The sequence below is a fragment of the Oncorhynchus keta genome, chromosome 17 (genome assembly GCF_023373465.1).
Source record: "Oncorhynchus keta strain PuntledgeMale-10-30-2019 chromosome 17, Oket_V2, whole genome shotgun sequence".
Taxonomy (NCBI): Eukaryota; Metazoa; Chordata; class Actinopteri; order Salmoniformes; family Salmonidae; genus Oncorhynchus; species Oncorhynchus keta.
Genome location: NC_068437.1, coordinates 12,067,566 through 12,090,271, shown reverse-complemented (window position 1 = coordinate 12,090,271; position 22,706 = coordinate 12,067,566). Strand labels below are relative to the sequence as shown.

The 22,706-nt window shown below is 44.6% G+C and overlaps 2 protein-coding genes across 4 annotated transcripts in view; both read right to left on the bottom strand.

Annotated features, from left to right (window-relative positions):
* Window positions 1-944: 944 nt before the first annotated feature.
* On the bottom strand, window positions 945-2,035 carry LOC118396452 (gamma-crystallin M2-like). Its single transcript, XM_035790683.2, has 3 exons — window positions 1,940-2,035; window positions 1,498-1,737; window positions 945-1,293 (listed from the first exon to the last, which is right to left on the bottom strand). The coding sequence occupies exons 1-3, from the start codon at window positions 1,970-1,972 to the stop codon at window positions 1,009-1,011; spliced, it is 558 nt and encodes a 185-aa protein (XP_035646576.1). The 5' UTR covers window positions 1,973-2,035; the 3' UTR covers window positions 945-1,008.
* Window positions 2,036-2,469: 434 nt separating this feature from the next.
* Window positions 2,470-22,706, bottom strand: part of ptprja (protein tyrosine phosphatase receptor type Ja) — a 64,649-nt gene continuing 44,412 nt past the window's right edge. For 2 of the 3 annotated variants that reach the window (XM_035790680.2, XM_035790682.2), the window contains 22 exons: window positions 22,224-22,484; window positions 21,751-22,005; window positions 21,174-21,440; window positions 20,748-21,014; window positions 16,416-16,679; window positions 15,937-16,209; window positions 15,519-15,785; window positions 15,146-15,288; window positions 14,875-15,028; window positions 13,711-13,860; window positions 13,248-13,458; window positions 12,998-13,119; window positions 12,769-12,856; window positions 12,462-12,506; window positions 11,509-11,599; window positions 11,299-11,389; window positions 10,952-11,025; window positions 7,319-7,453; window positions 5,651-5,767; window positions 4,987-5,147; window positions 4,620-4,755; window positions 2,470-4,420 (listed from right to left, as the gene is read on the bottom strand). In XM_035790680.2, the coding sequence (XP_035646573.1) occupies window positions 4,262-4,420; window positions 4,620-4,755; window positions 4,987-5,147; window positions 5,651-5,767; window positions 7,319-7,453; window positions 10,952-11,025; window positions 11,299-11,389; window positions 11,509-11,599; window positions 12,462-12,506; window positions 12,769-12,856; window positions 12,998-13,119; window positions 13,248-13,458; window positions 13,711-13,860; window positions 14,875-15,028; window positions 15,146-15,288; window positions 15,519-15,785; window positions 15,937-16,209; window positions 16,416-16,679; window positions 20,748-21,014; window positions 21,174-21,440; window positions 21,751-22,005; window positions 22,224-22,484 (3,731 nt within the window). In that variant the 3' untranslated portion in view covers window positions 2,470-4,261. The remainder of the gene's footprint in view (window positions 4,421-4,619; window positions 4,756-4,986; window positions 5,148-5,650; window positions 5,768-7,318; window positions 7,454-10,951; window positions 11,026-11,298; window positions 11,390-11,508; window positions 11,600-12,461; window positions 12,507-12,768; window positions 12,857-12,997; window positions 13,120-13,247; window positions 13,459-13,710; window positions 13,861-14,874; window positions 15,029-15,145; window positions 15,289-15,518; window positions 15,786-15,936; window positions 16,210-16,415; window positions 16,680-20,747; window positions 21,015-21,173; window positions 21,441-21,750; window positions 22,006-22,223; window positions 22,485-22,706) is intronic. The other variant, XM_035790681.2, reaches the window with a different exon arrangement.

The following is a 22,706-nucleotide window of genomic DNA, read 5'->3' as shown; positions in this document are numbered from 1 at the left end:
GCTGCTGAACATAGTGCCTCAGCTCCTGTCGATCGTGTTTCTTTTTCCTGACTCCATTTCTGCCTCTGTTTTTCCCTGCCTTCCTTTGGATAGTGGAGGCTTTTATATTTACTGATAATAGCAAGTGGGTTTACAGTGGGCTGATTTTTTTACCAGAGAGAGGTATTGGCTACCTCTTGGGAACTTTTCACAGACATCTCATTTTGTAGGAGATTTGCAATGTGACATGTCGGGCCGCCCCTCATGTTTATGAGGTTTTACTGAATGGAATCGCTGCACCTTCGTTAGCGCATTCTATCCTCAGTGTCGGAGCCTCTGCGGGGTAATGCAGTTGGGATTACCCTGGGTTCTGGGAGAGCCTCTCTGAGATATGGGAGTTGGCAAAGATTTCCCCACATGTGATAGGTCAACATTAGTATTCGAAAGAGAACTTAAGGTTACTTTTGTCACCACGGGTTCTCTGATAATGACTGAGACACATCACCGCATTTCTCTGCTCGCGAGGAATCGAGGCATGCTTGAGATTGACCAGAGGGCGGGGACGAGTGGCGCCTTATAAGGAGGGAGGGCTCATCTCATTCGCCACTTGACCTGTCTGCCTCCTGTGATTAGTTCTTCATAGTGAGCCGCCCTCAGCGAATCCCCATATGTGATACGTCTCACTCATATTATCAGAGAACCGGGGTAACGAAAGTGACCTTTAAACTTTTGTTTCGCAGACACTGGAATCATTATTGTATTATGCATTTTTTTTTGTGAAAAGACACTGGAAATTAGACTTTAGGAACAGTCAAATAAACCACATTTGGATTTTGTGTATTATTGTTTAGTGTTTTATGTATTCCTTGGGTCATTAAGAATAGGTGACATATGACATATTTGCATGTTTTCAGTATGGCCTGTCAAGGGGTTTGGCTAAAGGGTCAAATAGATATATGCAAGAGTTGTTGTTTTTATATACATTTTATTCAATGGCTTCTCTTCTTTACATTATTAGTAAAGCAATATCTAGTAACAGGACTCATTGATACGCCTCATGCTCATGAACCTCATGCCCATAGAGCTCATGCTCATCTGATTGAAGTTTCTGTACTCTCCAGGCCTCATGTACATCATCCTGCCTCTGTACTGGGGCTGCTCGTACATGAGCCAGTGGCCGTCCATCACGTTGCAGGACATGCAGTTGTTCATGCGGTAACGACCCATGATGTCGTCACAGTCGTCCATCATCTCGTGCATCTGACCTCCGAAGTTCTCCCTCTCGTAGATCCTCATCCTGTAAGATCCTCTGTGCTGTAACGTGACGAAACAACATGTTTTACTGAGAAATCTGCACAGCTCAGGAACTTCCTGACAAAAATGGGTAACGCAGCATCGTAGAGTGTAGACATATAGAGGAATGGACACAGGTGTACGTTTCTCTGAAATCAACGGCATAAAATGCTACAAACGAAATGTTATGGGGATCATGCATGAAATCATGCATGAAATGTTTACCATGGGGATCATGCGACAGGATCTGATGTCATTCATTCCCATCATGCGCTGATAGTCAGAGTACTCTCCCCTCTTCATGAACCACTGGCTTCCCATGTAGTTGGGGCGGTCGTAGACCATGAAGCAGCCGCTCTCAACCCTGCAGGACTGGCAGCGGCTCAGGTAGGAGGACATGTCAGGGCAGTCGCTGCTGCACTCATAAGAACGACCCTGGAAGTTCCTGTCCTCGTAGAAGGTGATCTGAAAATAAGCAGGAATCCTTTTTATGAACCATTCAAATGTACAACAAAAAAACATTTGCTATGTTCTGGGCCCTGCCCAATCCCACAAGTAATCAGGTTTCTGCAATTAAGGTTGCCTTGTGCTCTGACACTAGAGTACAAGACAGCCCTTAGTCTAACAATCTAGGAAAATGTATATTTATATATGCACTAAAATATACTTTGCTGTTCATGTTCATGCCGGTGGAGGTCATTTTGACTTTCAGTGCTGCTGCTGCTGCTCTTGATGTGGAACTGACATCCTACCTGTTTAAAACCTCTTTTTATACCTGTGGCCACATTGTACTAACCCCTGACTCAGCAACATGGCCTAGAGGCCCCCAGAGCACTGCGGTTTGCTCCATCAAAATGACTTTAAAAAGCTGTTTCTCTCTAAACAAAGTAACAATGGCCCTTTGTGAAAGGCTCAACAATAAACAGTCCTACCCTCGTCCCGTTTTCAGCCGACGATCATGAGGCATTTGCAAAATAATAACTTTCTAGTGCTTACCTCAAAGAATTCAACGCAGACTAACTACCGTGTTTACCAAATGTTACAATTTGTTTCTAGTTTTCAATTAACCTTTAACTGAAGTATTTGACCCCAGTTAGTGTGGCCTAATTGAACAAAAGCTTGGGCCGTTGTCTCAGTCAACGCCATGGACATTGTGGGCATGTGGTGGAACAGAGAAGCTGACACTTGTAGAGAGAAAAGAGTGCAACATCTTTAATCCCAGGATCGACAGACGGAAGGATACAAATAGAACACCTCAACCTTTTCGTCCTCTGCATTGTACCAGCGAGACTCACAGAGTGTGTCACACCGCAATTGTAACACAATTCCTACACCACTCCATAAAACGTCCTAAAACTCTGAGGAAGCGTATTTGCGGATTCAGCCATGTGCATTGTGACACAAAGACAGTACAACAGTATCAGGAGAGTGGCTTTAAATTCAACCACAGCTGATCTGTAAATCTATGACCTATATCCAGAAACATCCCTTATTCCCAAGCCATTTATAGATATTTGTGTCGTTTTGACCAGAAGAATCCACCAAGCATATCACTATCGGAAAAGCTCGGTAGAGCCACTACCATGTTGCTTTTACCAATCCAATTATTTCTGATCTAGGGAGTAGAGAGGTTGTTTCTGGACAGGGCCTATGAATTCATGTATATATATATATATATATATATAACCACATATTTCCAAAAAGTGCAAATTGCCTCATGGAAAACTGCCGCCCCAATGACTGCAAACGTTTTCCTGCTCCTATGATAGAAACATCACCAATAGACATTAAGCAAAGCATTACACGAGCCCCTTTCTATAGAACATACAGTAGGTGAACAACAAGCAGTAGGGGAACATTTCCTAATGCGTGGCCCATGAGTCTTTGAGGGTGAGAGATGAGCTGAGTTTACAGACTGAAGTTTTGTGAATGGTGATTTCGTATTTGAATGGTGATTTCGTATTGCACAAAGTGAGTTACAACAGTCAGGAGGGCCACAGGCTCACACAGCGGTTTCTCAATCACTTCTCATGATCACCTCAAGAATATGTAGACCAGCCTTAGACAGCTATAGGAGAATTTAAAAAGCTGCAGTGTAAAAACGTAAATGCATCCAGTGCTTTACGCAGAACAGCGCATAAAAACACAAAAGGTTCTCACGAAACTCCTCGTTTTAAACTCGCTGAGATATCCAAATTCTCTGGAGTGAAAGTGTAACATTTGACTTCACGTATCTAATACTAAATCATATTTGTATAGGCCTATTGCCAGGAGTAGTTCTCTTCTTCTCTAAAACAGTGTATTGTGCTTGTCCAGACATTGTACATAAAGAAAAATATAATTGCACCACCTAGTGGAAACTCTTGGGAGAGCACGTCAATGCTCAGAAGAGAGGAAAGTTTTTCTTTTTTTAAATGGTTGGATAATTGTTATGTTGGGTGCTAATCCCTACCTAAAGATGGAGATATCTGGCAAACACAACATTGGGCCCATTTAACAATACACGAGATCTGCATTTAATTTGATATTAATATACATATATATATCTTTGTATTCATTTACATCTCACACAGTATAACCACACATCCTTTCACATATATTACCTGAGCAAGTATTCTTAACATATTGGCAATACTACAACAATCACAATAAGAGAGCAAGCAGACATTCAAAGTATCAGCAATATAAAAATATGGAAATATAAGAATTACATCTCTAAAATATGATTGTACACATTCCATTGTTGGTCTTTGGATGAAAATTGTGTGTCTGTTCCTCTGAACAGTTACCTCCCTTGTTATTTTTCCTACTTCCACAACGTGTTTACCAAATAAATACTACAAAAAACTAGATCAATAAATACAGTGTGTCTATGAAAAAACTTTCCCTTTTATAAGCTCGTCTCTACAGGCCTGTCTGGCTGATATTGGAGGAGGGGAGTGGAGGACGACTGGGGAGGAATAGAGAGAGGAACGAGTGGACCAGAGGCCTACGCGTTGTGGTAGCCATTCTTCGATGTATCCTTCCTGGGTTCTACGTTCTCGTAGATGGTGAGTGCAGCCGTGTTCTGGTAGATTAAATCCACGTTGGTTCCAGTTCTGGATCGGATGATGTCCATGGCACACTGGTTTAGAAACACATACTGCTCCTGTAAGACAATAACACAATGTACTACAATTAGGATGAAGCCAACTTGACCGTTCAGATGTCAATACATTTTCACCTAGTGACCACATAAGCACCCGGAGCATAACTTCCACTTTTAACCACAGTGACGTATTGTACAGTAGGCCTGTATTAAACCCAGAAACATGCTGAAATGTAGACCGGTGTGGGCAGTGACTGACCTCTGTCTGCACCATGAGGGGCCGGTGCATGCGCAGGTCGTGGATGGTGCCGTACACGTCCACCATACTCTCCCTCTCTATCTGGAAGATCAGCCGGTCGATGGCTATGAAGGTGCCTGTCCGTCCCACACCCGCGCTGAGTGGAGAGAGAGAGAGAGAGAGAGAGAGAGAGAAGGAGAGAGAGGAGAGAGAGAGAGGAGAGAGAGCGGAGAGAGAACTAATGTTAATTTACTTTTTAAAACAATTACGCTTCTTGAGGTTAACTAAGATAAACAGTGTGTATGTGTGTGTGTGTGTGTGTGTGTGTGTGTGTGTGTGTGTGTGTGTGTGTGTGTGTGTGTGTGTGTGTGTGTGTGTGTGTGTGTACCTGCAGTGGACGACGGTGGGGGAGTGGCGTGAGTACTGGTCCATGTGTTCTCGGACCAGGTGTCTGAAGTTGATGAGCAGCTCGGTGGTCTCGGGGACGCCGTGGTCCGGCCAGGCTGTGAAGTGGAAGTGACGTACTGAGCGTGTCTCAACCGTCTTCACCTGTCATCCAATCACAAACACAGGGACACTTACCGATAAGCACTAAGGAATGCATGACATGTAATGAATGACCCCTTCCAGGATCCGATTAACAGAGTAGTAGTTGAATCAGAAAACATCTGCTAAAATTCCTTTAAAAAAAAATCATTTTTACATTTAAAACATTTTAACTAGGCAAGTCAGTTAAGAACAAATTCTTATTTACGATGACGATCTACACCGGCCAGACCTGGACGACGCTGGGCCAATTGTGCGCCGCCCTATGGGACTCGCAATTACGGCTGGATGTGATACAGCCTGGAAATCGAACCAGGGACTGTAGTGACACCTCTAGCACTGAGATGCAGTGCCTTAGACTGCTGCGCCACTCGGGAATGAATGGAACAGAGTCGAACATTTTCATATGTTTGATGTGTTTGATACCGTTCCATTTATTCCATAACAAGGAGCCTGTCCTCCTATAGCTCTTCGCACCAGCCTCCTCTGTTATCACAGCCACTTACATTTTTTACGTCAAAGTCCCTGATGGTCCAGTCTTCTAGGGGGATCTCAGAGGTGGTTGTCACAGTGATATTCTCAAAGTGCTTGGTCTCAGATGGATAGTATTCCTCACATTTGACCTTAGCGGAGAGAGGTGGGTGGGTAAGAGACAGGTGTGCTGTTATGAATTGTGGTAGCTTAGTGTGAGGACATGTGGGTCAGGACTTATTTCCATAGAGTTAGATAGAGGACTCATCTTTGTATCTGTGCCATTAAGGCGTCTGTGACAGCATGGGCAGTGCCATTGAGGCTATCCCCATTTTAAAGTAGTACATTTTCTTATTTTTTTGTGTTTGAAGAAAGCGCAACACTAATATTGGTGATTTACCTCTTCCTGCGAGTCCTAAACCAAATTGTGTGTGTCATTCATTTATTGTGGTCACTACATGATAGTGATATTGCTTAAAGCCATTTACTAACCAAAGGCAACCCAATTTTGAAGAAGAAGACAATGCTCTCCGTTTTTTCATCTAGTTGTTCAGTACAGTTCCACACATTTTTTTCCCCTGTACTGAAAGCAGCCCTTGATAATTGATGATTGCACAGGTGTGTGGGTTTGGCACTTAGTGAGAGAGAGGTGGACAGGTTAGCCTTTCGGACTGGTGGCTTGCCAGTGTTTGTTAGTGTAAATACTCATGTTTGAGCATGCCTTTTGCAAATTTATGTGTAAATATTTTAATTTTGGTCACCGTCCTAGCTTGGGCTTGACGACTGGCGTCGAGACCGATCCGGCCCTGAATCGGGTGGTGTGCTGTCGTGTGTGTGTGTGTGTATGTGTGTGTGTTAGATTTGTTTTTATTCAACCAGGAAATTCCCATCGAGACACCATACCAGTCCGAGAAGGCAACAGCAGTCAGTACAACATTACAAAGTATAAAGCGTACAGTACAATCAACACAGCAACACGTCATCAAGCCGATCTGAGCCCGATTTCCCAAAAGCATCTCAAGGCTCTGTTCATCATTAGAACCATAGGTTGTATATGAACACATGCAGTACAGATGTAGTTGTCTGCACATGTAAAGCAAGGTCCAGCCCACCATTTGATACAAGGTGCAATGGTGGGTGAGCGACTTGGCATTTGTGACAAAGCGCAAAGATGCGTGCTAGACTGAGTCCAGTCTCTGTAGCAACGAGGAGACTGCATGCATGTACACCATAATCAATTACTGAAAGAAACATGCCTTAAACAAGCTTCTGTCTTGCCTCAAACGGAAAACAAGCCCTGTTGTAAAAAATATATATATATAATTCAGTTTAAGATTTCTCAAAAAATTATCCTTGTGAACTTTGTAGACAGCTTCTGGTACCAATGTATTTGTAGAGTGACACCTTTTAAATGGAGGTGCCCCCAGATGTGAAAGGGCTAACCTTCTCTGGCTGAGATCCGGCTTCGGCGGATTCCTAAATTTCATTTTTGGTGCATTCAAGACTAGCTTGACACCATATAGAGAGGTCTGCAGTGACTCAAAAGCAGCCTGGAGCGCTTAAACAACCTCAACCAGAGAAGGAGCATTGGAGTAGATGACTATATATTCTGCATACAGATGCAGCATGGGTGGTTTTACATCCCCTTTCCAACACACTAAATGTGTGTGCATGTGCACGCGTACGTGTGCGTGTGTACTCACTCGTCCCTGTTCGTTACAGCGTGTCAGCATGACCAGAGTCTGGACATTCTTCTCCCAGATCATCCTCCAGAACTCGTTGACAGTGCCGGGCAAAGGACCCTGGGCCGCAATAAACTCCTTCCTGGAGTTGTAACCCTGGCAGTGGGGACATATTGACCCAGAACGTAAGCATCTACAACAAGCACTATCGAACATTCGTACATTTTTTAATTCTGACTCTGTACATCCTGGTAATGTGAGACGGATGTGATATAAGAGATGAAATACTTCTATAACCTGAAAATAAAGACTTATATCTGAGAGTTAATATAAGTTACAGTGCCTTGCAAAAGTATTCATCCCCCTTGGCATTTTCCCTATTTTGTTGCATTACAACCTGTATTTTAAATTGATTTTTATTTGGATTTCATGTAATGGACAAACACAAAATAGAAAAGAAAAAAATAACTTGTTTAAAAAATATATTTAAAAAAAAATGTAAACGGAAAAGTGGTGCGTGCATATATACAGTGCCTTACGAAAGTATTCGGCCCCCTTGAACTTTGCGACCTTTTGCCACATTTCAGGCTTCAAACATAAAGATATAAAACTGTATTTTTTTGTGAAGAATCAACAACAAGTGGGACACAATCATGAAGTGGAACGACATTTATTGGATATTTCAAACTTTTCAAACAAATCAAAAACTGAACAATTGGGCGTGCAAAATTATTCAGCCCCTTTACTTTCAGTGCAGCAAACTCTCTCCAGAAGTTCAGTGAAGATCTCTGAATGATCCAATGTTGACCGAAATGACTAATGATGATAAATACAATCCACCTGTGTGTAATCAAGTCTCCGTATAAATGCACCTGCACTGTGATAGTCTCAGAGGTCCGTTAAAAGCGCAGAGAGCATCACGAAGAACAAGGAACACACCAGGCAGGTCCGAGATACTTTTGTGAAGAAGTTTAAAGCCGGATTTGGATACAAAAATATTTTCCAAGCTTTAAACATCCCAAGGAGCACTGTGAAAGCGATAATATTGAAATGGAAGGAGTATCAGACCACTACAAATCTACCAAGACCTGGCCGTCCCTCTAAACTTTCAGCTCATACAAGGAGAAGACTGATCAGAGATGCAGCCAAGAGGCCCATGATCACTCTGGATGAACTGCAGAGATCTACAGCTGAGGTGGGAGACTCTGTCCATAGGACAACAATCAGTCGTATACTGCACAAATCTGGCCTTTATGGAAGAGTGGCAAGAAGAAAGCCATTTCTTAAAGATATCCATAAGTGTCGTTTAAAGTTTGCCACAAGCCACCTGGGAGACACACCAAACATGTGGAAGAAGGTGCTCTGGTCAGATGAAACCAAAATTGAACTTTTTGGCAACAATGCAAAACGTTATGTTTGTCGTAAAAGCAACACAGCTCATCACCCTGAACACACCATCCCCACTGTCAAACATGGTGGTGGCAGCATCATGGTTTGGGCCTTCCTTTCTTCAGCAGGGACAGGGAAGATGGTTAAAATTGATGCGAAGATGGATGGAGACAAATACAGGACCATTCTGGAAGAAAACCTGATGGAGTCTGCAAAAGACCTGAGACTGGGACGGAGATTTGTCTTCCAACAAGACAATGATCCAAAACATAAAGCAAAATCTACAATGGAATGGTTCAAAAATAAACATATCCAGGTGTTAGAATGGCCAAGTCAAAGTCCAGACCTGAATCCAATCGAGAATCTGTGGAAAGAACTGAAAACTGCTGTTCACAAATGCTCTCCATCCAACCTCACTGAGCTCGAGCTGTTTTGCAAGGAGGAATGGGAAAAAATGTCAGTCTCTCGATGTGCAAAACTGATAGAGACATACCCCAAGCGACTTACAGCTGTAATCGCAGCAAAAGGTGGCGTGACAAAGTATTAACGTAAGGGGGCTGAATAATTTTGCACGCCCAATTTTTCAGTTTTTGATTTGTTAAAAAAGTTTGAAATATCCAATAAATGTCGTTCCACTTCATGATTGTGTCCCACTTGTTGATTCTTCACAGAAAATACAGTCTTATATCTTTATGTTTGAAGCCTGAAATGTGGCAAAAGGTTGCAAAGTTCAAGGGGGCCGAATACTTTCGCAAGACACTGTATTCATCCCCTTTGCTATGAAGCCCCTCAATAAGATCGGATGCAACCAATTACCTTCAGAAGTCACATCATTAGTTAAATAAAGTCCATCTGTGTGCAATCTAAGTGTCACATGATCTCAGTATATTTACACCAGTTCTGAACGGCCCCAGAGTCTGCAACATCACTAAGCAAGGGGCACCACCAAGCAAGCGGCACCATGAAGACCAAGGAGCTTTCCAAACAGGTCAGGGACAAAGTTAGGGAGAAGTACAGATTAGGGTTGGGTTATAAAAAAATATCAGAAACATTGAACATCCCACAGAGCACCATTAAATCCATTATTCAGGGCCGCCCACCAAAACTCACGGACCAGGCAAGGAGGGCATTAATCAGAGATGCAACAAAGAGACCAAAGATTACCCTGAAGGAGCTGCAAAGCTCCACAGCGGAGATTGGAGTATCTGTCCATAGGACCACTTTAAGCTGTACACTCCACAGAGTTGGGCTTTACGGAAGAGTGGCCAGAAAAAAAGTCATTGCTTAAAGAAAAAAATAAGCAAACACATTTGGTGTTCACCAAAAAGCATGTGGGAGACTCCCCAAACATATGGAAGAAGGTACTCTGGTCAGATGAGACTAAAATTGAGCTTTTTGGCCATCAAGAAAAATGCTATGTCTGGTGCAAATCCAACACTGCTCATCACCCCGATAACACCATCCCCACAGTGAAGCATGGTGGTGGCAGCATCATGATGTGGTGATGTTTTTCATCGGCAGGGACTGGGAAACTGGTCTGAATTTAAGGAATGATGAATGGAGCTAAATACAGGGAAATTCTTGAGGCAAACCTGTTTCACTCTTCCTGGGATTTGAGACTGGGACGGAGGTTCACCTTCCAGCAGGACAATGACCCGAAGCATACTGCTAAAGCAACACTCGAGTGGTTTAAGCGGAAACATTTAAATGTATTGGAATGGTCTAGTCAAAGCCCAGACCTCAATCCAATTGAGAATCTGTGGTATGACTTAAAGATTGTTGTACACCAGCGGAACCCATCCAACTTGAAGGAGCTGAAGCAGTTTTTCCTTTAAGAATGGGCAAAACTCCCAGTGGCTAGATGTTCCAAGCTTATAGAGACATACCCCAAGAGACTTGCAGCTGTAATTGCTGCAAAAGGTGGCTCAAAAAAGTATTGACTTTGGGGGGGTTTGAATACATACGCACGCTCAACTTTTCTGTTTTGTGTGTTATTTCTTGTTTGTTTCACAATTAAACATATTTTGCATCTTAAAGGTGGTAGGAATGTTGTGTAAATCAAATGATACAAAACCCCCCAAAAATATATTTAAATTTCAGGTTGTAAGGCAACAAAATAGGAAAAATGCCAAGGGGGGTGAATACTTTTGCAAGCCACTGTATCTAGCTATATCGATCATGCTTTGTGAAATAAGCAGACCTGAATCAGAGAGAGTCAGAGAAAGCTGATTATGATAGCGGTGATGATGATGGGTCAGTACGCACCGGGATGTAGTTAGAATTGATGTAGTCGTCAAATGGACTTCCATGGATGGACAGTTTCACTCTAGAGGAATCATCTGGGATGTGGGAAAGAGGAGCAATGAGGATTGATAGAACTGAAAGAGAATTCCTGTCACTCTGCCCAGAGACAAAGCATCATAAACTCAACCACTAGTGTAAAGGCTTGCTTGAATAAACAGCTAAGCTATTGAATAAACAAAGGAGTTAGTCTGTATGGAAATGAGGATGGAGGATTAGATATGATAAGCTATGGTAGCTATGGTAAGCAGTGGCAGGGGGACAGGGGTCGTTGTCATGGAGACAGGGTTCAGGGGTCATGGTTGACTCACAGGGAAGCACATTGTTGTAGCGGTTCTTAGACTTGTTCTCCATGGCCAAAGCGCTGGTTTTTGCTTGGGCTGTTCCCACTAGCTTCAGGTCCTAGAGGGAGAGGGAGACATTAGGAAACCAGGCATATTTACAGAATACAGAACATCAACTGATGCCCGATGGAACATCAAAAATATGTGTATGAACGAATAAATAGATTTTCATTTTACCTCAAACTCCTCAGCGAAACCACAGTTGGAGTCTGCTCTCTGCTTCTTGTAATAAGCCTCGTAGTCCTCCACCCTCACAACAACGGTTCTGCTAATAGAGACGCGGGAGACAAGCATTAACACAAACACGAGTGACACCAAGAAACGGTGTGCAACTCTACCTGTTGATTCATTGTGTCAAGTTGTTAAGATGGCGCCGAAGAAGATGGCTGACATTTTACATCCTCGCAACCAATTGTGCTATTTCGTTCGTGTTTTTTGCGTTGTTTGTAACTTATTGTTTTCACTTAATTTGCAGATAACGTTGCTGCTACCATCTCCTATGACGGAAAATAACTTCTGGACATCAGAAATGGAATTACTCGCCACGAACTGTAAGAAGCTTTTTAGAGACCCACTCTAATTCGCATACTGCCCCAACAGATCCACAGATGACGCAATCTCAATCGCACTCCACACTACCCTTTCCCACCTGGACAAAAGGAACACCTATGTGAGAATGCTGTTCATTGACTACAGCTCAGCGTTCAACACCATAGTGCCCACAAAGCTCATCACTAAGCTAAAGACCCTGGGACTAAACACCTCCCTCTGCTACTGGATCCTGGACTTCCTGGCCAGCCGCCCCCAGGTGGTAAGGGTAGGCAACAACACGTCTGCCACGCTGATCCTCAACACTGGGGCCCCTCAGGGGTGTGAGCTTAGTCCCCTCCTGTACTCCCTGTTCTCCCACGACTGCGTGGCCAAACACGACTCCAACACCATCATTAAATTTGCTGACAACACTACAGTGGTTGACCTGATCACCGACTACGAGACAGCCTATAGGGAAAACAACCTCTCCCTCAATGTGAGTAAGACAAAGGAGCTGATCGTGGACTACAGGAAAAGGCGGATGCATTCAATTTCAAACTGAAATGGATCAGAAACAAGTGAAGGATCATCATAAAAACCTCATTGAGTGAATCTGGATGTCTGAAGAGTCCTTCTTGTTTTGTCTGTGAAAACAAAGGCATACACAAATCATATGGCCATCCAAAAACGTTTCAAAAACTCATCTAAGTTATCGTGTGATGATGAACACGATGATGATTAGGATGATGATCCTGTATGGCTCGGTTGGTAGAGCATGGCGCTTGCAACACCACGATTGTGGGTTCGATTCAACGAGGCCACCCATAAGTCAAATGTATGTGCGCATGACAGCAAGTCGCTTTGAATGAAAGAGTCTGCTAAATGGCATATGTTACGATCTCTCACCTCCTCCAGTAGATGATGAAGCCGGCAGTAATGATGGAGAGGAGGACAAAAACTCCAAGCGTTACCCCGACAACCACACTGGTGACCCCTACATGAGAATGACCGAAGAGAACGCTGTGTGAACGCCATATATTACGAAGACATCCATCGTGCCTTTGATCATTGTAAGACGCAACAGCTCATAGCTGTGGTTCAAACCGTTAACACAGTGTAAAGGTGCAATAGCTACCTGGGTCCTGAGGGAGGTACAATGAATTTGAGTTAAACGGCGTTATCATGACGAGCGACGAACCGACGTTCAGAAGCCCATTCTGCTCTACCACCATTTCAGTGAATAAAACAATGGCATAACTGTGAAGACAAAGAAAAATGCTAAACATTTGACATTTTAGTTCATAGTTTACATCAGTAGTTGATTAGTGCAAGCTGAATTGTAAGTTCCATCCCTCCCACACATACCGCCTGTGTTGTGTTCATACCTGTACTCTCGTTTGGCCTTGAGTTGGCCATTGGTATAGCCCTTCCATGAGGTTTTGTCCCCTATGTAAATGTCAATGTTTGCTGCACGTTTCCTCCTCCGGCTGTTGTTAGTGTTGTCTTTGACCGTAGCCAGGTATGCAGTAGTAGAGCCTGCTTCCCAGTCTTGATAAGTCATCACTAAGTACTGCGAGGAGTTAGACTGATCTACATCTGCAAGTAAAACGCCACACACACGAGTACGGTAAAGATCACCGATTACGAAAATATAGTCAAATTGTTTGGACCAAGACACAACATATTTTGAGATAAATCATCTTGAATATGTTGACTCAGAATTCTCTCAGTTAAATTAACCCAAGTGTATACTTTGCATGTCTTTTTTTATACCCAAAACCAAAACTGGCCAATCTACAAATCAATCATAAACCAATCTTAACCAATACGAGAATAAAGGGGACCCACTGTTGACATCTGAGGTCACCAACACGCCGTAGTGTTTGATTGGTCCATTGGTGCTGTCCAGGAGGCTGGGGGTCAGCTGCACAGAGAAGGAGTTGTGATCCTTCGCTGTGACACTGACTAGGGACTCGAAGTCGGCCGGGATAGGAGGGACTGGAGAAATGGAAGAGAGGAGGAAGAAATGGGACATCAATTCTTACAGCGGTTCTAGTTACATCCTGAAAGGATTGTGTTTACGAGCGTACATATTACTTCAATACATATGTAGGATCTTAATTTGATCACCCTCTCGCCGGGAGAACTTTTAAACTTGAAGTACACACTGAGTATACAAAACGTGCTCTTTCCATGACATAGACTGAACAGGTGAATCCAGGGGAAAGCTATGACCCCTGATTGATGTCACTTGTTAAATCCACTTTAATCCATGTAGATGAAGCAGAGGAGACCGGTTAAAGAAGGATTTCTAAGCCTTGAGACATGGATTGTGTGTGTGTTCCATTCAGAGGGTGAATAGGCAAGGCAAAAGATTGAAGTGCCTTTGAACGGAGTATGGTAATAGGTGCCATGCGCAGCAGTTTGTGTCAAGAACTGCAATGCTGCTGGGTTTTTCACACGCAACAGTTTCCCGTGTGGGTCAAGAATGGTCCATGGACATCCAGTCGACTTGACAACTGTGGGAAGCATTAGAGTCCACATGGGCCAGCATCCCTGTGGAACACTTTGGATACCTTGTAGAGTCCATTCCCTGTCAAATTTAGGCCGTTCTGAGGGCAAAGGGGGGCGTATTTGAGGTTTTAAAAAGGCTTCTGAAGTATTTAATTTCCACTTTAAAATGAGATTTTCTGTTACAAATAAATAGATCAACCCCTAAAAAAATGTCCATTAATTATAATTCACACAATTCACATTTCCTGTTGCTGCAGGACTACTTTCCTGCCGTAAGAAAACTGGCTCTAATTTAAGACCCTACATCTGTACATGGGCAACACATACTGTACAGGTAAAGAAAATCCATGTAGAGCACATAACATTTCGAATATTGTCAATGTAATTGTATGAGAAGCATACTGTACATTTTCAAATTGTGAGGGTAATTAAGTTGTTCCATCATATTCCACCCAATGTGCGCCTACATTGCAATTGAACTATGTTTCTGTCACATACCAGTAATGCCAGTCTTGCAGGTGAGGCTTTGGACGGTGCTGGTTTTCCCACAGCCCAGAGTGGTCACGGTCAGGGTGTAGTCTGTATAGTGCTTCAGATCAGGGACTGTGTGACCACAGGCTGGGTTACAGTCACCGATTGTCTTATTGTGTACCTAAACCAATCGATCAATCAGTCAGTCAGTCAATCAATAATTGTTTTGTTTCCGTGAATAATATTTACTGTACTGTTTGAGAAATGCATTGTGTAGCAAATGAGAAATACATTGCACCTGGCCCTGAGGGAGTTGGATGGTTTCCTTAGCAGTGATCTGAAAGCCCTGGTTCAGTCCTTTGGGTTTGGTCCAGGACAGACTCAGCTTGGCGTTGGGGTCATCAGGAGAGGCACACTTCAAGTTGGACACAGGGCTGGCGTCTACGGCACAGTGAGGGAGAGAAAGAGGTTTTCAGATTTCAGTTGTGATTTTATTACCAGAAAAGAAAATGTGCAGACCATGGCAGAAAAATGCAATTTACAAAAATGACATATAAATATATAAAATAGACTGTAGATGCTAGTAAGGGTAGTACATCCTTTATAAATCCCTATATGCATTCTTAACGCGTCTCACACCGGTGGTACAGTATGGTAGTCTATGATCTTACTGGTGCAGCTGGAGGTTGAGACTGGAGCTCCCTCTGTGCCGTCATCTGTCTGTGTCGTTACGGTGAAGTTATACGGACTACCGGGGACCAATCCATTGACGGGCAGGTTTTCCATGGCCGTGGTTCTATTACTGATGATTAACCCAGTGGAGTTGGTCCAGGTCACTCTGTAGCTGTAGCCTGGCTTGTGACCTACAGGCGTTGACCAGGTCAATGTTAGGTTCACCTCGGCCGTCACTGCATGCAGTGACTGGACACTCTCTGGTCCTTGGGGGAATCCAATCAAAGACGACATAGAGAAGGTTAGCAGAGCGATAATTATGAAAACAGAAAGCAAACGTCTCGGGGGGTTGTGTTTGGGTGTATGCGTTCGGAAATGATTGAGCGTGTGCATGTACGCGTGCGTGTTGACACTCACTGGTTGTGACCGAACTGCTCCAGACCTCCTCACTGTGGAAGCCTAGAACTCCCACTGTGACCACAGACACATTGTAGGGTGTTCCAGAGGACAGGCTGGGCAGTGTTTGACTTGTGTTTGTAGTCGGGACCGTCTTGCTGTCTCGCTGCGTTGACAGGTACTTCACCAGGTAACTGAAGGTGGTGTTGGCCATCAGAGGAGCTTCGCCCCACTCCACAGTGATGGAACTTGTCGTCTTCTCCAAGATCCCGATGGGCCCAGGCGGGTTGGGTTCTGAGAGAGACAATTGACAGCAATTTATATTGAGTTGTAAAAAAACATCCGTGAATTGAATGCCTTTGCACAAAGTATCTTGAAAGCTAACTCTGGACTGGTGCGGAATTAAATTATTTGTCTTAGACTAAACAGTTACAACAAATGAATAAACTCAGACAGAGGAGGCATGCCCCGACTCCTCCCTTATACTCCCTTATACTCACGAGTTGCTGTAGTTACAGGTCCTGATGTTTCATTGAAGGGCCCACTGATAGTGGTCACCACGGCTGTGTACTCTCTCCCAGCAGACAGGTAAATGAAGGTGTGTGTCTGCTGGTTGGAGTTCAGCCATACGGGGGTAAAGACTTGGTCAGTGCTGTTCAGATGGACCACATACTGCCCCACATTCCCTGGGGGTGCAGCCCAGCTCACCACCATGGTATTGGTGCTACCCTTGTTGGAGATGGATGGCTGGACAGACTCAGGCTCTGGTAGAGAGGAACAGAGATGGGGGTGAGGTTAGAAAGGAGGAGGGGGAGGGGAGAACGAGGGAAGATACAAAGGGATCTCAATTCTAGAAAAACTTAACATTATGACACTAACTACTGCTCCCTGAAAGAGGGAAACGAGATACAACACAACTATGGGGAGTCTGACAAGGCCAATGAAATCTGTGCCTTGCTGGAGGCCCCACCTTCCACAGGTGATAACCCTGAGGACCGGATTCATTCCTTCAATTCAGTACCTCTCTTTACCTAGCCGAGAACCGTTTCCCTCTTTTACGGAACAGTAGTTATAGTGAAAACGGTACAACATTTACATTACATTTAAGTCATTTAGCAGACGCTCTTATCCAGAGCGACTTACAAATTGGTGCATTCACCTTATGACATCCAGTGGAACAGCCACTTTACAATAGTGCATCTAAATCTTTTAGGGGGGTGAGAAGGATTACTTATCCTATCCTAGGTATTCCTTAAAGAGGTGGGGTTTCAGGTGTCTCCGGAAGGTGGTGATTGACTCCGCTGTCCTGGCGTTGTGAGGGAGTTTGTTCCACCATTGGGGGGCCAGAGCAGCGAACAGTTTTGACTGGGCTGAGCGGGAACTGTACTTCCTCAGTTTTAGGGAGGCGAGCAGGCCACAACATAACTACGGAGAACTAAAATCCCGCCCAAGCCGCCTCCAACGGATGCCACCCCGCAAGGTGCGGTAGTCTGGGTATTGTGCACATTGCGCGCTGCCTAATGACCCTCTCTTGTCCCAGCTGTAAGCACCCTGTAGACATCCAAGCGATAAAACCTGTGTGTGGAGATGCCCAACTAGCCACAGCACAAATATCCACTACAGTCAACCCTTTAAATAACACCCAAGACAGTGCCAGACGAGTGGTGGAGTGGGCGCATGCACCGCTAGGTAACCCTTGCACCTTGCTACTATATGCCAGGGAGATAGCTTCCACAATTGAGTGGGAGAGATGCTGTTTAGAAACTGCCCTGCCGCGAGCTGGATTAGCAAAACAGACAAAAGCTTGGTCACCGGAAATCCTGGGTCCGCACAAGGTACGTGTGTAAAACTCATACGGGAAAGAGGGCATGTAACCTCTGTTGCTCTTCCGAAGCCAAAGCAGGAGGCGGAGAGGGAAATACCTCGAAAGCTAAGGACATAACCATGACTCTCGGGGCAAAGGCCGCATTCAGACGTAACGTCACCTTTGAGTTACCAGGGGTGAAATGAGTACAGGAAGGGTGTGTGTGTAATGTGTGGAGAACTCCAACGCATTTAGCCGAGGCCAAAGCCAGGAGCAAGGATGTCTTGTAGGAGAAGGTCTTCAGATCCACAGACTCCAGTGGGTCAAAGGGTAACTAACACAGAGCATCCACAACCAAAGCTAAATCCCAAGTGGGCGCAATAGGTCTAGAAACCTGTCGGAACTGCACCGCCAGGGGATGAGCCTCTGGACCGGCGCCATCGATTCCCACATGATCCTCTGAAATAGTCACCATGTACACTTTCAAAGTGGAGAATGAAGCTCCCTGCTCAAAAAGCTCCTGTAGGAACAATAAAAAGGCCCTCCAGAGAACTCTGAAAAGGAACAATTCCTTTGTTTTGGCACCAAAGCTCAAACACCTGTCACTTATATACACATACAGCCCTCTCGTGGACAGCACCCTTGTGGACTGAACAGTAGCAATCAAGTTCAGCGGTAAACCTCTAGCTGTCTGATTGGACCTCTCTGGGGCCAAGCCCAGAGGAATAGCCTCCACTCCTGAGAGAGAGAGGGCCCCACCTGGATAAAAGATCTGCTCCAGAGTTGATTCAACCGGGGTTATGTATTGCTCGATATGTGCCTGACAAAAGCAGGGGAGAGAGCCTGAGCACCAGATACACCATTAGGAGCTCCAGGAACGGATATGCAGTGCGCTCCGCACCACTGTCCATACCCTCAGAATCGAGTTGCCTTCATACAGCTTTTGCGGGCTACAACTCAGCCCACGGGAGCCCCCTAACAATAGCAGAGGGTCCCACCACTGGGCCATGGGCCAATAGGCCTGACAGGGGCGCCCGAAGCGACCGGCTTAAGCCGCAAGATGCGTCCAGGCGATTGGCTAGTACTCGGCGCTGGAAGGGCCGCATCGACAATAGCCCCAGGAGAATGACTTCCATCCCAGAAGCCATTGTCTCCAGTAAGCATAGGCACTGGCGAAAATGCACTGTGACACAACCAAAATTTGTCTCAGCAGAGCTGGAGCCCGAACACCTTAAGTGGGGACAGCTAGTTAAAGACCTATAAACGGAATGAGCTGAGATGGCGTGAGGCAGCTGTTTTTGTCTGGTTTCTTATGAAGCCTAGAGACTGAATACGGGACAGTAGCCTGGATGTGTCTAACACTGCTTGCTCCCTAGACTCTGCTGCCACCAGCCAATCGGCTCTAATAGCCAGTGGCTCGTAAGAATTCAGAATTTGACGAATCTGAGGTGCTTGCTGAGGACACATAGAACTCGAATAAAACGCAAAGTCCCACCCCTTTCCTCCCTCCCTTTCCTCCCTCCCGCACGACAAATTGTACCCCCGACGTCACTGTTCGATTGATCCAGGGCGACACCGCGCATGAGTACCATTACTCTACCGACCAGCCATAGGTACTGGCAAAAAAGCACCTTCTGTGGTAACAGACATGGGCGATTCATATATTGAATCTAATTCCCAGGAATGAAAAGTGTTTAGCTGAAGACAGACAGCACATTTCGGGGTTCATACGAACCAGATAATAGCATGGTCGTGTCCAACCCTTTTTGTTCCCTCGACTCCGCTACCAACAACTACTTACGGGCACAGGGGGCTCCGGCAATGGCTGAAGGGGCACTGTTGTCACAGTAATGTTTTTGTGGAGGGGCTACTTTTTTAAAAAGTAATAAAACATATTTCTAAGACAGTTGTCGAAATTATTGGCACCCCTGTTTTCAACCCTCCCCTTGTGAGGATAACAGCACTGAGCATATTTGTAAAATGTTTAATGAGATTGGAGGAATCTTAGACTGTTCCTCCATACAGAATCTTTGATATTCTTCGGTTCAATTCAAACCACAGGCTTTCTATGGGGTTCAAGTCTGGAAACTGCTAAATGTTAATTGTGTTGTCATTGAACCATTTCTTTGTGGATTTTGACGTGGGCTTGGGGTTATTGTTTTGCTGAAATATCCACTTACAGCCAAGTTTCAGTTTTCTGGCAAAGGCAACCAGGTATTTAGCTAAAATGTTCTGTTACTTGGTAGAGTACGTGATGCCGTTGACATTAACAAGGGCCCCAGGACCAGTGGAAGCAAAACCTGCCAATAACATCAAAGATCCACCACCATGTTTTACAGTAGGTATGAGGTTATTTTCTGTATATACATCCTCCTTTCGAGGGCAAACCCACCACTGGTGTGCATGGCCAAAGAGATCTTTTTTTGAGATCTCCTCTGAGCATAGCACCGGTTCCAACCCAAGTGCCAATGCCGTTTACATTTGTTGGTTGCTCTTTTGTCTGGCAACCCCTCCAAATAGCCTTTTGTAATGGAGGTGGTGTCTAATTGTAGATTTGGAGACCTGGTGACCCAAAGATGTGACCGAGTTCTGTAATTCTCCAACTTTGGCCCTTGGATTTTTCTTTGCCTTAAACTAATTCATTGTTGCCCTAATTGTGGTAAGTGGTACATATATTTTTTATTTTTGCGATTTTCTTGTACCCATTGCCTGATTTATGAAGGTCAACAACCATTTGTCACTTTCATTTGTGAGCCGTTTGCCTTTTCCTGTGGATGACAAAGGGATTTTACATGCATATTACCTTATTTTTATACCCCAGTGAAACAGGAAGCCATGCAGATTTAATGTAGTTTGATTTGATTTATTAGAATATAATATAATAATATAATTTCAATTTCCCTCGCATCTCTTTGAGCATACAATATAGCTCAGCATTATTATTTATTTGATACTTTTTCGCTCATCTTTTATCAAGGGCGCCAATTATTTTTGACCTGTCTGTAGGTGAAGAGAAAGCAGGTCTCACCTGTGTACTGAAAGATTGAGACGGTGCCTCCCTCTATACCGCCCTGTGCCTTGACGGAAACACGGAAGGTGCAATTGGTTCCTGGTGTGAGCTCTGGAATGACAGCCTCCTCTCCTGTCACTGTGTGGTTTGTGGGAGTAGACACACACCCCTCGGTCTGGATGCGGTATGTGTAACCACTCTGGTACTGAGGTGGCTTGGTCCAGGTCAGACGTACACCAGTTGTGTTTACTGTAGGCGCCAACAACCCACTAATGGGATATGGTCCTGGAAACAAATTATTAGGTTTGACTTGAGTCATAAAAAGAGGGGGAATACTGTTCAACATATGCTGGTCCCAAATATGTACTCTTATTCACACCAAATTAGAAAGATAAATAACTCTTAAAATGAAAATGAGAATTGTTATTGCCAATGGGAACATACTTGTGTAATAGGACACTTTCACAGGGGTTGCCATGGTGCCGTCCTCTGTGAGCGTTGTCACTGTAAAGGTGTAGTTGCTCCCCGACTGTAGTCCGGTGATAATTATTTTGGTGTTGTTGACAGTGACGGCGATTAAAAGGGACCCGTTGGGGTAGGTTACCTCCACCTTGAAGGAGTAGCCAACTTTGTTCTCCGGCTGATCCCAGACTAGAGTCACATCGGTAGGGGTGATTCCTGCCTCTGTCAGCCCACTCACAGAGCGGGGCCCTGGAACAAACGATCATTTGTTTGTGCGTACATGCGAATTTGTGTAACGGACATCACGCTGCTCGCTTAGCGAGTTCCACTTCCTCCTGATTCAGCTAACATAAGTCTCTATCCCTGGACATCTGCTTTGCTAGCACATGTGACCGCCCTCCTGAAGCGTCTTACCAGTTGGCGCCACCAAAAAGCTAGCTATTCGGCGGCGCAAGTGGGGACACTTTAGGCTGAGGAGTGCGTTTCACACATCCCCATGTGCTGCAGGTGCATGCGTGTATAGATGCAGTGTAAATGTGTGTGTTCAGTAGTCACTCACTGGTATAGTTGGCTGTCGTCACCGCTGTGCTCTGGTAGTCCAACGGCCCTACGGTTACCACAGTGATGTTGTAGAGTGTTCCAGACTGGAGGTTCTCCAGGAGGATCCAGTTGTGTTCCGTCAGGTTATGCTGGCCCAGGTAGAACACAGAGAACCGGTACTGACCCAGGTCCATGTCCAGGGGCCGGGCCCAACTGATGTTGATGGAACCAGTGGTCTGGTCCTCCACCTTCTGGGTTCCGGGAGGGTTGGGATCTGGGAACAAACCAGGGAGACTTTAGTTATGCAGGATATTGCAGGTGGAGTGACTCAGGCATGTGATGACATAAGAGAACAATCCATTCTAGATTATGAGCATGTCTCTGTAATTGTACATGCTCTTCAGACCAATATGTAATTATCTTTACAGCAGCAACGAAACAAATGGAGTACAGCTGGAAAGTTGGACTTTATTGAAACATTGACTAACTTACACGTTGCATTTGTAACATTCAGTGATGCCTCAGTGAGCGGTCCACTGTTGGTGACCACTCTGACAACATAGACTTTCCCTGGTTTCAGGTTTTGGAACACTAATTCTAGAGAGTCATTGGAGACGGTGTGGCTGTTTTCCATCACGTTGTCGTTGTGGATTGTGACGGTGTAGGAGTCCACCTGTCCCACAGGGGCATCCCAGGTCACATTCATTGTGGTGGTTGTTCCTGTTGTGGCGATGTTTGTCACCACCCCAGGTTCTAAATGGTATATACAACAAAGAAATGACATTAAAGGGCTAGTGCAGTCCAAAAAATAATTTCCACACTAAGGTTGGAATAATACTGTGATATTGTGAAAATTATGATAATGCCCTTTTTGTGTAAGAGCTGTTTGAAAATACCGCCAGAAAAATCTGCCTGTTTTGGTGAGATGGAGGTTTGGCCTACCTGGTGACATCACCAGGTGGTAAATTAGTTAAT

Coding starts and splice junctions, on each gene's coding strand:
- LOC118396452 (XM_035790683.2), bottom strand. CDS start 1,972: ATGACCTCCACCGGCATGAACATGAACAGCAAA. Junction 1,738..1,939: donor GCATGAACATGAACAGCAAA/GTATATTTTAGT, acceptor GCTTATTTTCAG/ATCACCTTCTACGAGGACAG. Junction 1,294..1,497: donor CCTGTCGCATGATCCCCATG/GTAAACATTTCA, acceptor GTCACGTTACAG/CACAGAGGATCTTACAGGAT.